Source organism: Bombina bombina, chromosome 7, assembly GCF_027579735.1.
Source record: "Bombina bombina isolate aBomBom1 chromosome 7, aBomBom1.pri, whole genome shotgun sequence".
NCBI lineage: Eukaryota > Metazoa > Chordata > Amphibia > Anura > Bombinatoridae > Bombina > Bombina bombina.
This window is the reverse complement of record NC_069505.1, coordinates 19,200,644-19,216,949: the sequence shown is the minus strand read 5'-3', so window position 1 is coordinate 19,216,949 and position 16,306 is coordinate 19,200,644. Positions and strand designations below refer to the sequence as shown.

Sequence of the window (16,306 nt, the reverse complement as noted above, 5' to 3'; positions counted from 1 at the left end):
AACAAGCAATAACAATGGGAGGAAGGTGGGCTGCAATCTTGTTGTAGCAAATACAGCGCTTTGTCCACAGGATTTAACACTCCTTATTGGCTGACTAAATATCAGGCACCTGCTATAGTGTATCCCAGTTCTACAGGGGAAAGCAGAATATAGTAGCGATGTTTGAGAGTTAATTCTTCACCATAGCCCTTTTATCAGCTTTCTCCTCACTTTCCCTCCTCCTCAGTTCCCTCTTTATGTAGGAGAAGCCAGCCAACTTACAGTCCTTTATATAAAAAAAAAGAAAAAACCAAGCTCCGGGGGACAGGTTTTCTAGCATATGTACCCCACCTCTAAATCTTGCTTTCCCGCAGAGGGTAAAACAGAGAAAAAGTATTTTTACTTATCTTTCCTTGGGTCCGTTAGCTGTCCTCCGTATGCTCACCACTGTAGTATTCAATCAGTGTCTCCTTTATCTTGTGCAATGTATTTGGATACAAGTCACCCATATAAGTGTGGTCCCAGCTCCAGTACGCTTTATATTTGACCCGGGTTGTTCCCTTTATCACCACAGATTCTGTTAGCCGCTATTTGTGGCTCACCTCCTACTCCGTCAGGAATAGTACAGCGTTTGGCGTGTGGACGTCTCCCACTGTAGCTTCCAATCTCGGCCAAGATATTGGGAGGATCTTATGCCTGTAGCTTGTGGTGCGGTGTATGGGACCCCCAGACTCCGTCTCCGTTCAGGTCCTTGCAGAACACAGGACCGTATGTAAAGCTTCCAACACCGTCCCTGACAAACGGGACTCAACTTGTCAATGCCTTTGGTCGTTGATGCGTGCCTGATCTCGCAGGCCGTCCTTCACCCCAGTGCTTCTTGCGGTAGGCACTACGGGGCAGTTCTGCATTAAGGTGTGTGGCATGCGTTCTCCCTCAACACGAACGCTCTGCTGCACCTGCGGTGTAACTCGGCCTTCAACCTAGTACTTTAGGCGGTCAGAAAATCTTATACTGTTGCAGAATATTGCACTGCCCTCGCCTGGCTACTTCATAATACCACCCAGCTGACAACATTTTCTGTGAACACTGCCCTTGTATAGTGCGCCTGGATTAGTTGTACAAATAAAAATAATAATGTTCATATTAACCCTTTGAAATAAGCAACAATTTGTAGCTGTCTCTGGCAGTCAAGGTCTAAATACGATTAACTGTGATGGCAGGTCTGGGATATCATTGGTCGGTCTGTAGTGGTGGACGAAGGCGAAGATGACTTGGGACGAGGGCTGCACCCGCTATCCAAAGTGACAGGCAACTCTGGAAATAGGTGAGAAGCAGCACGTGAACATCACACAGCCAGACGTATTATTAAATGTAGTCACCTGAGACGTTTTATTACATATATTCATTTAGAATATTAGTTTCTTTCATGTAATTGGCAAGAGTCCATGAGCTAGTAACATATGGGATATACAATCCTACCAGGAGGGGCAAAGTTTCCCAAACCTCAAAATGCCTATAAATACACCCCTCACCACACCCACAATTCAGTTTTACAAACTTTGCCTCCTATGGAGGTGGTGAAGTAAGTTTGTGCTAAGATTTCTACGTTGATATGCGCTTCTCAGCATTGTTGAAGCCCGATTCCTCTCAGAGTACAGCGAATGTCAGAGGGACGTGAAGGGAGTATCACCTATTGGATACGATGATTTCCCTAACGGGGGTCTTTTTCATGGGTTCTCTGTTATCGGTCGTAGAGATTCATCTCCTACCTCCCTTTTCAGATCAACGATATACTCTCAAATTTACCATTACCTCTACTAAAGAACTGTTTTAGTACTGGTTTGGCTATCTGCTATATGTGGATGGGTGTCTTTTGGCAAGTATGTTTTTATTACTTAAGACACTCTCAGCTATGGTTTGGCACTTTATGCAAATTATATAAAGTTCTAAATATATGTATTGTACAGGTAGCCCTCAGTTTACGCCGGGGTTAGGTTCCAGAAGGAATGGTTGTAAATTGAAACCGTTGTAAATTGAAACCCAGTTTATAATATAAGTCAATGGGAAGTGAGGGAGATAGGTTCCAGGCCCCTCTCAAAATTGTCATAAGTAACACCTAATACATTTTTTTAAAGCTTTGAAATGAAGACTCTAAATGCTAAACAGCATTATAAACCTAATAAAATAATCACACAACACAGAATATATAATTAAACTAAGTTAAATGAACAAAAACATTTGCTAAACAGCATTATAAACCTAATAAAATAATCACACAACACAGAATATATAATTAAACTAAGTTAAATGAACAAAAACATTTGCTAAACAGCATTATAAACCTAATAAAATAATCACACAACACAGACTTCACTTGCATTTTTCTGCAAACAGTTCTTTCTATGCATTCCAATTGGGACTGATTTATAGACAGGAAGATATTGTTCCTTTGAAATCTGCTCGATAGCTCAGGTCTGGTTAAACTGATTAATTTCAGCTTGCTTGGCTTTGCTGCAACACAAGCGGACAGCTCCACCTACTGGCTATTTTAATAAATGCACTGCTTCTCAATGCTTTTCAATAGCAGTCACATGACTGGAAAAAAGGTTGTTATTCTGAAACGGTGTAAATTGAACCGTTGTAAAACGAGGGCCACCTGTACTTATATTTGCCATGAGTCAGGTTCATGTATTTCCTTCTGCAGATTGTCAGTTTCATATTTGGGAATATAAACACTTTAAGAAATTTGTTTCTTACCTGGGGTTTAGTCTTTTTCAATTTTGACTACTTTTGCATTTGCGGGTATTAGGCCCGCGGGTGCGTCAAATGTTAGACTTTATTGCGTCATTTTTGGCGCAAACTTTTTTGTAGCGGGAAATTACGTTTTTGACGCAACTTCGTCATTTCCGGCGTCATACGTGACGTCGGGACCTTTCACACGGTGTGTCATTTCCGGTCATTTTTGGCGCCAAAAAAGTTAACGTTACGTTGTGCATCATACTTGGCGCCAAATTTTTTTCATTATTTCAATACCCCATTCATGTTTGCCTCCTGCTTTCTTCTCTATCAAGAGGCCTATGCTTTTGCATTTTTTCCCATTCCTGAAACTCTCATTTAAGGAAATAGATAATTTTGCTTTATATGTTGTTTTTTCTTTTACATTGAGCAAGATGTCCCAATCCGATCCTGTCTCTGAAGTTTCTGCTGGAACATTGCTGCCTGACATTGGTTCTACCAAAGCTAAGTGCATTTGTTGCAAAATTGTAGAAATTATTCCACCGAATGTCATTTGTAATAGTTGTCATGATAAACTTTTACATGCAGATAGTGTTTCTATCAGTAATAGTACATTGCCAGTTGCAGTTCCTTCAACTTCTAATGTGCATGATATAACTGTAAATTTTAAAGAATTTGTTTCTGATTCTATTATGAAGGCTTTGTCTGCATTTCCACCTTGTAATAAACGTAAAAGGTCTTTTAAAACTTCTCATTTAGCTGATGAAATTTCAAATGACCAACAACATAATAATTCATCCTATTCTGCTGAGGATCTATCTGAAACAGAAGATCCTTCCTCAGATATTGACACTGACAAATCTACTTATTTATTTAAAATAGAGTATATGCGTTCTTTATTAAAAGAAGTGTTAATTACTTTGGATATTGAGGTAACCAGTCCTATTGACGTTCAGTCTAATAAACGTTTAAATGCTGTTTTTAAACCTCCTGTGGTTTCCCCAGGTGTTTTTCCCATTCCTGAGGCTATTTCTGATATGATTTCTAGGGAATGGAATAAGCCAGGTACTTCCTTTGTTCCTTCTTCAAGGTTTAAGAGATTGTATCCTTTACCAGCAAAATCTATAGAGTTTTGGGAAAAGATCCCCAAAGTTGATGGGGCTATTTCTACTCTTGCTAAACGTACCACTATTCCTATGGAAGATAGCACTTCCTTTAAGGATCCTTTAGATAGGAAGCTTGAATCTTATCTAAGGAAGGCCTATTTATATTCAGGTCATCTTCTAAGACCTGCTATTTCTTTGGGTGATGTTGCGGCTGCATCAACTTTCTGGTTGGAAAATTTAGCGCAACATGAATTGGATTCTGACATATCTAGCATTGTTCGCTTACTGCAACATGCTAATCATTTTATTTGTGATGCCATTTTTGATATTATCAAAATTGATGTTAGATCCATGTCTTTAGCTGTATTAGCTAGAAGAGCTTTGTGGCTTAAATCTTGGAATGCTGATATGACATCTAAATTTAGATTACTATCTCTTTCTTTCCAAGGTAATAATTTATTTGGTTCTCAGTTGGATTCTATTATTTCAACTATCACTGGAGGAAAAGGAGTTTTTTTGCCTCAGGATAAAAAACCTAAGGGTAAATCTAAGGCTTCTAACCGTTTTCGTTCCTTTCGTCAGAATAAGGAACAAAAACTCAATCCTCCTCCCAAGGAATCTGCTTCCAGTTGGAAGCCTTCCTCAAACTGGAATAAATCCAAGCCATTTAGGAAACCAAAGTCTGCCCCTAAGTCCGCATGAGGGTGCAGCCCTCATTCCAGCTCAGCTGGTAGGGTGCAGATTAAGGTTTTTCAAGGATTTTTGGATAAAATCTGTCCAAAATCATTGGATTCAGAGCATTGTCTCTCAAGGGTATCGAATAGGATTCAAAGTAAGACCTCCTGTGAGAAGATTTTTTCTCTCACACATTCCTGTGAATCCAGTAAAAGCTCAGGCTTTTCTGAAGTGTGTTTCAGACCTGGAGTCTTCAGGGGTAATCATGCCAGTTCCTCTTAAGGAACAAGGTTTGGGGTTTTATTCAAACCTATTCATTGTACCAAAGAAAGAAAATTTGTTCAGACCAGTTCTGGATCTGAAAATTTTGAATCGTTATGTAAGAGTACCAACTTTCAAGATGGTGACTAGAAGGACTATTCTGCCTTTTGTTTAGCAAGGACATTATATGTCCACAATAGATTTGCAGGATGCATACCTTCATATTCCGATTCATCCAGAACACTATCAGTTTCTGAGATTCTCTTTTCTAGACAAGCATTACCAATTTGTTGCTCTTCCATTTGGCCTAGCAACAGCTCCAAGAATCTTTTCAAAGGTTCTGGGTGCCCTACTATCTGTAATCAGAGAACAGGGTATAGCGGTGTTTCCTTATTTGGACGATATCTTGGTACTAGCTCAGTCTTTACATACTGCAGAATCTCACAGGAATCAACTAGTGTTGTTTCTTCGGAAACATGGTTGGAGGATCAATTTACCAAAAAGTTTCTTGATTCCTCAGACAAGGGTCACCTTTTTAGGTTTCCAGATAGATTCAGTGTCCATGACTGTCTCTGACAGACAAGAGACGTTTAAAATTGGTTGCAGCCTGCCGGCACCTTCAGTCTCAGTCATTCCCTTCAGTGGCTATGTGCATGGAAGTTTTAGGTCTCATGACTGCAGCATCGGACGCAATCCCCTTTGCTCGTTTTCACATGAGACCTCTACAGCTTTGTATGCTGAATCAATGGTGCAGGGATTATACAAAGATATCACAATTAATATCCTTGAATCCCAATGTACGACACTCTCTGACATGGTGGATAGATCACCATTGTTTGGTTCAAGGGGCTTCTTTTGTTCGTCCAACCTGGACTGTGATCACAACAGATGCGAGTCTTTCAGGTTGGGGAGCCGTTTGGGGGTCTCTGACAGCACAAGGGGTTTGGAAATCTCAAGAGGCAAGATTACCAATAAATATTTTAGAACTTTGTGCAATTCTCAGGGCTCTTCAGTTCTGGCCTCTACTAAAGAGAGAACCGTTCATTTGTTTTCAGACAGACAATATCACAACTGTGGCTTATGTCAATCATCAGGGTGGGACTCACAGTCCCCAAGCTATGAAAGAAGTATCTCGGATACTTGCTTGGGCGGAATCCAGCTCCTGTCTAATCTCTGCGGTGCATATCCCAGGTGTAGACAATTGGGAGGCGGATTATCTCAGCCGTCAGACTTTACATCCAGGGGAGTGGTCTCTCCATCCAGATGTGTTTTCTCAGATTGTTCAGATGTGGGGGCTTCCAGAGATAGATCTCATGGCCTCTCATCTAAACAAGAAACTTCCCAGATACCTGTCCAGGGATGTTCAGGCGGAAGCAGTGGATGCGCTGACACTTCCTTGGTGTTATCAACCTGCTTACATCTTCCCGCCTCTAGTTCTTCTTCCAAGAGTGATTTCCAAAATCATCATGGAACAGTCTTTTGTGTTGCTGGTGGCTCCAGCATAGCCACACAGGTTTTGGTATGCGGATCTGATTCGGATGTCCAGTTGCCCGCCTTGGCCACTTCCGTTACAGCCGGACCTACTATCTCAAGGTCCGTTTTTCCATCAGGATCTCAAATCATTAAATTTGAAGGTATGGAAATTGAACGCTTAGTTCTAAGTCATAGAGGTTTCTCTGATTCAGTGATTAATACTATGTTACAAGCTCGTAAATCTGTCTCTAGGAAGATTTATTATAGAGTTTGGAAGGCTTACATTTCATGGTGTTCTTCTCATAAATTCTCCTGGCATTCTTTTAGAATTCCTAGAATTTTGCAGTTTCTTCAGGATGGTCTGGATAAGGGTTTGTCTGCAAGTTCCTTGAAAGGACAAATCTCTGCTCTTTCTGTTTTATTTCACAGAAAAATTGCTATACTTCCTGATATACACTGTTTTGTACAGGCTTTAGTTCGTATTAAGCCTGTCATTAAGTCAATTTCTCCTCCTTGGAGTCTTAATTTGGTTCTGAGGGCTTTACAGACTCCTCCATTTGAACCTATGCATTCTTTGGACATTAAACTACTTTCTTGGAAAGTGTTGTTCCTTTTGGCTATCTCTTCTGCTAGAAGAGTTTCTGAGCTATCTGCTCTTTCTTGTGAGTCTCCTTTTCTGATTTTTCATCAGGATAAGGCAGTTTTGCGGACTTCTTTTCAATTTTTACCTAAGGTTGTGAATTCTAACAACATTAGTAGAGAAATTGTTGTCCCTTCTTTATGTCCTAATCCTAAGAATTCTTTGGATAGATCCTTACATTCTTTGGATGTGGTAAGAGCTTTGAAATATTATGTGGAAGCTACTAAAAATTTCAGGAAGACTTCTAGTCTATTTGTTTTATTTTCTGGTCCTAGGAAAGGTCAGAAAGCTTCTGCTGTTTCCTTGGCTTCTTGGTTGAAACTTTTGATTCATCAAGCTTATTTGGAGTCGGGTCAAATCCCGCCTCAGAGAATTACAGCTCATTCTACTAGATCAGTCTCTACTTCATGGGCTTTTAAGAATGAAGCTTCAGTCGATCAGATTTGCAAAGCAGCCACTTGGTCCTCTTTGCATACATTTACTAAATTCTACCATTTTGATGTATTTGCTTCTTCAGAAGCAGTTTTTGGTAGAAAAGTTCTTCAGGCAACTGTTTCAGTTTGATTCTTCTGCTTTTTGATTTAAGTTTTTTTCTTTCAAAAGTGAAAATAAACTTATTTTTGGGTTGTGGATTATTTTCTCAGCGGATTATGGCTGTTTTTGTTTTAGTCCCTCCCTCTCTAGTGACTCTTGAGTGGAAGACTCCACATCTTGGGTATTGATATCCCATATGTCACTAGCTCATGGACTCTTGCCAATTACATGAAAGAAAACATAATTTATGTAAGAACTTACCTGATAAATTCATTTCTTTCATATTGGCAAGAGTCCATGAGGCCCACCCTTTTTTATGGTGGTTATGATTTTTTTGTATAAAGCACAATTATTTCCAAATTTCCTTTGTTGATGCTTTCTACTCCTTTCTTTATCACCCCACTGCTTGGCTGTTCGTTAAACTGAAATGTGGGTGTGGTGAGGGGTGTATTTATAGGCATTTTGAGGTTTGGGAAACTTTGCCCCTCCTGGTAGGATTGTATATCCCATATGTCACTAGCTCATGGACTCTTGCCAATATGAAATAAATGAATTTATCAGGTAAATTCTTACATAAATTATGTTTTTTTCTTTTATATGTGTATAGCTAGTGTCTCTGCATAGTCTGCTATTACACACAATGTAAAGTTCTTACATACATTATGTTTTTTATCTCCCTTTTAATGTGTTACATGTGATACATTTTACCTGCTGGAATGTATTAAATTGTTTACAAATAGCCTGTTGTAACCCCACCTATACTGACAATTTAAATACATAGGTACGGGTTATAGAAAAGCTATGTAAACAAGGCATTTTAGAAAAAACCAATCCCACTGGGGAGTGAGACAGAGATAATTAAATGTTTTTTTTTCCATTGTTCTCTCTAGGTATTGCTCTCACAATATAAAGAGAGATAAGATAAGGAGAATTTTGTGTAAATATAGAGAGATAAGCTAATGAGGTCTGATCTCCCTGGAAAATTAGCCCATTTGATTAGGTTGTGGTTTCAGCTAGCAGACACAGCTATTTTAATAAACAAAAATACAAATAAAGGAGCAATTTGCTATTTATATACATTCTAAACAAATTTGTCAGTACACTTTCCCTCCCCTATGATGTTCTATGCCGTCCTAACCGCTCTAGGCTTTAAAGCCCTTAGGACGGCATAGAACGTCATAGCGTACTAAAGCCAAAAGCTCTTAATAAATGGGATCGCTGGCAGGAGGGAGTACCTAGCATCATAGGCACTCCCCCCTGACCCAATCCCATCATTGAAATCACGCGACCGCATGAACAATCACGTGATTTCAATTTCTTTTTTAAGACACGATGAGTCCACGGACCATCTTAATTACTAATGGGATATTCACCTCCTGGTCAGCAGGAGGAGGCCAAGAGCACCACAGCAGAGCTGTTAAATAGCTCCTCCCTTCCCTCCCACTCCAGTCATTCTCTTTGCCTACGTTAGTGCTAGGAAGAGGTAAAATTAGGTGTTAGAATAGATTCTTCAATCAAGAGTCTATTATTTTTAAAGTAGTGCAAGATTGTGCTGCTTTGTTCTAGGGTGTAGCCATAGTCCATATCAGTCTCTTCAGTAGAGCTCTTGGTGGCTTTAGAGCAATGGGAACTGGTGGGACATAATTCTCACTGCGCCTCCCATATTCTGCTGCCCTGACCCTGAAAACCTGAGGGATTTTTACTCAGGAATTTCGTTTATTCACAGGTCCATGGGAGGGAGAGGACCTCTTAAACCTGGGAACTGCCTTGCTGCCAGGCAGAAGATGAGGTAAGTGCTGACTTTATTCTAGGTATAGGATCTCAGAAAGAGTTTGGGCACTTTATTATCTTATTATTTTATGAACCTCATTGCATTTGAATCAGATTCTCCTAGTCTATGAGGAGACATCATGGCAGTTAGGACGCAGACATGGCATGTGTCTCATCTCTCTGTGTCAAGACTGACCATGAGATTTTATATTTGAAATGAAATAGACATTTTAAGCTGTAACCGTTCAGTCTGGCTCGTGTTCCCGGTAGCTATCCTTAAAGTCAATGGCAACCGGGGATCACTTACTAAACTTTTGTTCATGGACAATAATAGAATGTGCGGGTTATAACAGTATTAAAGAGGATAACAGCAACTGTTTATTCTGGTATTTTGCTCCAGGCGCCTATACTTAAAACAATGGCGACCGGGAGATAAAATGTGAATGCCCACGAGGGGCAGAGCTTGATAATGGCGCCAATTCTGCTCTCTACTTCCTAACACTTCACGAACTATCGGAAGGAGCGGGGAATCTTGATGTGGGTGTGCCTTGCAGAATATACTGTCCAACTAACCCTTCCGGTTTAGGAAGAATTGGATTCATTGCTGCCTGAATTCTAATTTTGCGTTTAAGACAGCGCTATATCTTGATCAGCTGTTATGTAGAGAGGCTGTCTGATGCTTCAGCTGAGTCAGGCTGTAGTGTAAGAAGGGGTTGGAAAGTTTGAATTTCCTCGTATGTATTCAGACATTTCTAGCTTCATGTATAGTAACCAAATTACACTTTAATAATTAAAGAGACAGTGACATTTGTTATTTTAACAAAAGATTCTTATTTAATTTTTTTGCCACATGTGAGTCAGATTGGTTCACCTCATTTAAGTGAAGAGGTTACACTTTAATATTAATAAAGAGACAGTACTGTTTGTCATATTATCACAGGATTACGTCTCATTTAATTATTCTGTCATTGATGAGCCAGATTGAGGAGGTGTACTTAAAGCTTATAAGTTTATATCACACATGCAGTACCCTGCAGTTTCTCTCAAACTCCACCTGGAGTTTTCGGCGCAAGACATCGCTTCATTAAGGTTATAACGACCTCTATGCACAATAACATAAAATTTATTTTAAGTACATTTTTAATAAAATAAACAAAGTCTGGAATGTATTGAGTCTCTGATGACCGGATGACACATCAGTAAGATTAAGCTGAGGTGTAGATAGGTCCTGTAATGTTTGCATGCTAAGTTACCTTTTTTCTGCACACAAAGATGTAAAAGTTACTTTTTTTAAAAAGATTTAAAGAGACGGTAACATTTTTTAGGTGTTAATATTTGTTAAAGAATTCCAGCTGTTTATCTGTTTAATTCATCCTTTGTGACTCAGGATGGATCAGGGGGTCCCTTCTTGGGGTCTCTTGTCCTAGGCTTAGGGACCATTGGAGTACTTCCAATTCTCTTCCATTTACTATTTCCGGAGAGATCTTTAACTAATAAGGATAGAAAGCTTTCCTTTTTTTCTAAGGTGCATACTACCTAGGAGCCTAGTGACAAGGGTCAAGATATGCCACAAATTCTCCTAAGGTGTCCCTAATCATTTATGGCCCTCATGCAGTACCCTGCATTTCTTCTCTCACTCCTCTTGGAGTTAAGTTGTATTATTGCATGATCTGTTTTTTCCACGTTCTAGGGAAAAAGTGCAAGAGATCATATTCTCTCTGTATTATGTTATTGATCCAGTTATAGTTTTCATGAATGTTTCTTCCCTGTGAGGAAGACACTTTGGTAGTATCGCATAGGGAATTCTCAGTCTCTGATGAGGTCATTCCTTTATCTGATACTGGGTTTATTTTCCTTCATTTTTAGGTCAATCCCTCCATTGGAGAGATTGTCTACTTAAAGGAGGTTTTTCAGCTTCTCTGGGTGTTCCTGACACCAGTAAGCTATATTAATATTGTAATGTGCCCTTTATGGTAGAAGTACTTTCTGTACCAGATAGGGCTATAGAGTTACTCCGTTTGTCTCTTTAATTTAGAAGATACTCTGGGGGTTTCAAAATTTACACGCTAATCAAGGGTGCGTGTGTCCTTTCTTTTTTCTCTTTTTTCAAATTATTATTTATTTATTTTTTCTCCTTTTTTTTTCTCTCTTTTTTTTTTTTTTCTTTTCTTTTTTTAAGAAAAAATTAAAAAAAAACAACAACAAAAAAAAAACATCCTTCTTGCCATAGTTCCTATACATAACAAACCAAATACAGGCAGAGAAAATAGAATATTACTCCCTGCTGGCTACTTTATGGAACCCCCTCCTCTCTACAAAAAGTGTCTGCTTCCACAACATTATTGAGTGTAAGATATTTGCCATCTCTCAGAACTACCAATCTCGCAGGATACATTAATCTAATGTTGTATTGCCCCTTCTGTAATCGGCCATAAAAGAAAGACATATCTCTTCTCTTCGCCAGGGTTTCTGATGAGAAATCCTGAAAGATTAGTAGTCTGTGAGAGCGAAACACTAAAGGGTTACATTTTCGATAATATTGTAAGTATAGCATCTTATCCTGAAAATTAAGAAATTTAAATATCACTGGTCTGGGTCTATTCCCCTCATTGTCGTCTCTACGCGCCCCTATCCTATGGGCCCTCTCTATCTGAAAGGGGACAGCAGGAGCCGGAATCTGCAAGGCCTGAGGTAGCGTAATAGATACAAAGGCCATCAAATCCTGAAACTCTAACGTTTCTGGGAGGCCTATCACTTTCAGATTATTTCGTCTTGAGCGATCCTCAAGATCTTCAATCTTAGCTTGTAAAGATGCAATAATTTTTTTATGTGACTCTGTAATGGGTTCCTGTATATTAAATCTATCCTCTAAATCCGAAATCCGATTCTCCGCTTCCTCCATTCGTGAGGAGAATTGTCTGACTTCTACAGTAAGATATGCGATTTCGGATCTAATTTCCACTTTTACAGATTCGAATTGGGGAGTTAAAATTTTTGCCACCTCGGCGGCAAACTCAACCATATTATTACCCATTGGGGACGGTGAGCTTTTCTCTACTGGAGTATCAATACTAGAGTCCAGCATCCTGCTGCCCCCCTTCTTGTCCTTAGATTTAGGCGGCATAGTGGAGGGAGAGCTCTTTTGGTGCATGTATCTATCCATATACCGCTATTTAAAGCAAAATAAAGCAAAGAAGAGAGAAGGGAGAAAAAAAAAAAAAAAAAAAGGACTTCTTATGTTTAACCCTTACTATGTCAAAGTAATAGTATACTATCAACTATTATGCAGCGCGAATTTAGGGCCTTACCAAACCTATCCTGTGTTCCTCAAATTTTTATTGTGCGCCTTAATCAATCCCTATAGTGGTGTGTACCCTAATCTAAAACCTAGATAGATTTATAATACGTGTTTCTTCTGTTATGTGTGATCAGTCCACGGGTCATCATTACTTCTGGGATATAACTCCTCCCCAACAGGAAATGCAAGAGGATTCACCCAGCAGAGCTGCACACAGCTCCTCCCCTCTACGTCAGTCCCAGTCATTCTCTTGCACCCAACGACTAGATAGGATGTGTGAGAGGACTATGGTGATTATACTTAGTTTTTATGACTTCAATCAAAAGTTTGTTATTTTACAATAGCACCGGAGCGTGTTATTACTTCTCTGACAGAGTTTGAGGAAGAATCTGCCAGAGTTTTTTACTATGATTTTAACCGGAGTTGTTAAGATCATATTGCTGTTCTCGGCCATCTGAGGGAGGTAAAGGCTTCAGATCAGGGGACAGCGGGCAGATGAATCTGCATTGAGGTATGTAGCAGTTTTTATTTTCTGAATGGAATTGATGAGAAAATCCTGCCATACCGTTAAAATGACATGTATGTATACACTTCAGTATTCTGGGGATGGTATTTCACCGGAACTACTCTGTTAAAGGTCACTAATCCTTTTAATAACTATTTATCATGTTAAACGTTTTTGCTGGAATGTAGAATCGTTTACATTGCTGAGGTACTGTGTGAATAAATATTTGGGCATTATTTTCCACTTGGCAGCCTTTTTTGCTTTTATTTGTGACAGTTTCGTTTCTCTTCACTGCTGTGTGGGAGAGGGAGGGGCCGTTTTTGGCGCTCTTTGCTACGCATCAAAAAATTCCAGTCAGTTACTTTTATATTTCCTGCATGATCCGGTTCATCTCTGACAGATCTCAGGGGTCTTCAAACTTCTTTGAAGGGAGGTAAATTCTCTCAGCAGAGCTGTGAGAATTCTTATAGTGACTGTGAATAAAAACGTTGCTTTGTATTTTTTATGTCAAATTTAATTATTGTTATTTTACTAATGGGAACAAACCTTTGCTAAAAGTTGTGTTGTTTTAAAGTTTGATGCTATAACTGTTTTTCAGTTCATTATTTCAACTGTCATTTAATCGTTTAGTACCTCTTTGAGGCACAGTACGTTTTTGCTAAAAAAGATTATAACCAAGTTGTAAGTTTTTTGCTAGTGTGTTAAACATGTCTGACTCAGAGGAAGATATCTGTGTCATTTGTTCCAATGCCAAGGTGGAGCCCAATAGAAATTTATGTACTAACTGTATTGATGCTACTTTAAATAAAAGTCAATCTGTACAATGTGAACAAATTTCACCAAACAGCGAGGGGAGAGTTATGCCGACTAACTCGCCTCACGCGGCAGTACCTGCATCTCCCGCCCGGGAGGTGCGTGATATTATGGCGCCTAGTACATCTGGGCGGCCATTACAGATAACATTACAAGATATGGCTACTGTTATGACTGAAGTTTTGTCTAAATTACCAGAACTAAGAGGCAAGCGTGATCACTCTGGGGTGAGAACAGAGTGCGCTGACAATGCTAGGGCCATGTCTGATACTGCGTCACAGCTCGCAGAGCATGAGGACGGAGAGCTTCATTCTGTGGGTGACGGTTCTGATCCAAACAGATTGGACTCAGATATTTCAAATTTTAAATTTAAATTGGAGAACCTCCGTGTATTACTAGGGGAGGTCTTAGCAGCTCTCAACGATTGTAACACCGTTGCAATACCAGAGAAACTGTGCAGGTTGGATAAATACTTTGCGGTACCGGCGAGTACTGAAGTTTTTCCTATACCTAAGAGACTAACTGAAATTGTTACTAAGGAGTGGGATAGACCCGGTGTGCCGTTCTCACCCCCTCCAATATTTAGAAAGATGTTTCCAATAGACGCCACCACTCGGGACTTATGGCAAACGGTCCCCAAGGTGGAGGGAGCAGTTTCTACTTTAGCTAAGCGTACCACTATCCCGGTGGAGGATAGCTGTGCTTTCTCAGATCCAATGGATAAAAAATTAGAGGGTTACCTTAAGAAAATATTTGTTCAACAAGGTTTTATATTGCAACCCCTTGCATGTATCGCGCCGATTACGGCTGCGGCAGCATTTTGGATTGAGTCGCTGGAAGAGAACCTTAGTTCATCTACGCTAGACGACATTACGGACAGGCTTAGAGTCCTTAAACTAGCTAATTCTTTCATTTCGGAGGCCGTAGTACATTTAACCAAACTTACGGCTAAGAACTCAGGATTCGCCATACAGGCACGTAGGGCGCTGTGGCTAAAATCCTGGTCAGCAGATGTTACTTCTAAGTCCAAATTACTTAATATACCTTTCAAGGGGCAGTCTTTATTTGGGCCCGGTTTGAAAGAAATTATCGCTGACATTACAGGAGGTAAGGGCCACGCCCTACCCCAAGACAAAGCCAAAGCTAAGGCTAGACAGTCTAATTTTCGTCCCTTTCGGAATTTCAAAACAGGAGCAGCATCAACCTCCACTGCACCAAAACAGGAAGGAGCTGTTGCTCGTTACAGGCAAGGCTGGAAGCCTAACCAGGCCTGGAACAAGAGCAAGCAGGCCAGGAAACCTGCTGCTGCCCCAAAGACAGCATGAACCGAGAGCCCCCGATCCGGGACCGGATCTAGTGGGGGGCAGACTCTCTCTCTTCGCCCAGGCATGGGCAAGAGATGTTCAGGATCCCTGGGCACTAGAGATCATATCTCAGGGATACCTTCTAGACTTCAAATTATCTCCCCCGAGAGGGAGATTTCATCTGTCAAGGTTGTCAACAAACCAGATAAAGAAAGAAGCGTTTCTACGCTGCGTACAAGATCTGTTATTAATGGGAGTGATCCATCCGGTTCCGCGGTCGGAACAAGGACAAGGGTTCTACTCAAACCTGTTTGTGGTTCCCAAAAAAGAGGGAACTTTCAGGCCAATCTTAGATTTAAAGATTCTAAACAAATTCCTAAGAGTTCCATCGTTCAAAATGGAAACTATTCGGACTATTTTACCCATGATCCAAGAGGGTCAGTACATGACCACTGTGGATTTAAAGGATGCTTACCTTCACATTCCGATCCACAAAGATCATCACCGGTATCTAAGGTTTGCCTTCTTAGACAGGCACTACCAGTTTGTAGCTCTTCCATTCGGATTGGCTACGGCTCCAAGAATCTTCACAAAGGTTCTGGGTGCCCTTCTGGCGGTACTAAGACCGCGAGGGATTTCGGTAGCTCCGTACCTAGACGACATTCTAATACAAGCTTCAAGCTTTCAAACTGCCAAGTCTCATACAGAGTTAGTTCTGGCATTTCTAAGGTCGCATGGATGGAAAGTGAACGAAAAGAAGAGTTCTCTCTTTCCTCTCACAAGAGTTCCATTCTTGGGGACTCTTATAGATTCTGTAGAAATGAAGATTTACCTGACAGAAGACAGGTTAACAAAGCTTCAAAATGCATGCCGTGTCCTTCATTCCATTCAACACCCGTCAGTAGCTCAATGCATGGAGGTGATCGGCTTAATGGTAGCGGCAATGGACATAGTACCTTTTGCACGCCTACATCTCAGACCGCTGCAATTATGCATGCTAAGTCAGTGGAATGGGGATTACTCAGATTTGTCCCCTACTCTGAATCTAAATCAAGAGATCAGAAATTCTCTTCTATGGTGGCTTTATCGGCCACACCTGTCCAGGGGGATGCCATTCAGCAGGCCAGACTGGACAATTGTAACAACAGACGCCAGCCTACTAGGTTGGGGCGCTGTCTGGAATTCTCTGAAGGCTCAGGGACTTTGGAATCA

At 40.3% G+C, this 16,306-nt stretch overlaps 1 protein-coding gene across 3 annotated transcripts in view; it reads left to right on the top strand.

Annotated features, from left to right (window-relative positions):
* CCS (copper chaperone for superoxide dismutase) overlaps positions 1-16,306 on the top strand; it is a 125,864-nt gene that overhangs the window by 79,895 nt on the left and 29,663 nt on the right. For all 3 annotated transcript variants that reach the window (XM_053719974.1, XM_053719977.1, XM_053719976.1), the window contains exon 7: positions 1,200-1,303. In XM_053719974.1, coding sequence (XP_053575949.1) covers positions 1,200-1,303 — 104 coding nt within the window. The remainder of the gene's footprint in view (positions 1-1,199; positions 1,304-16,306) is intronic.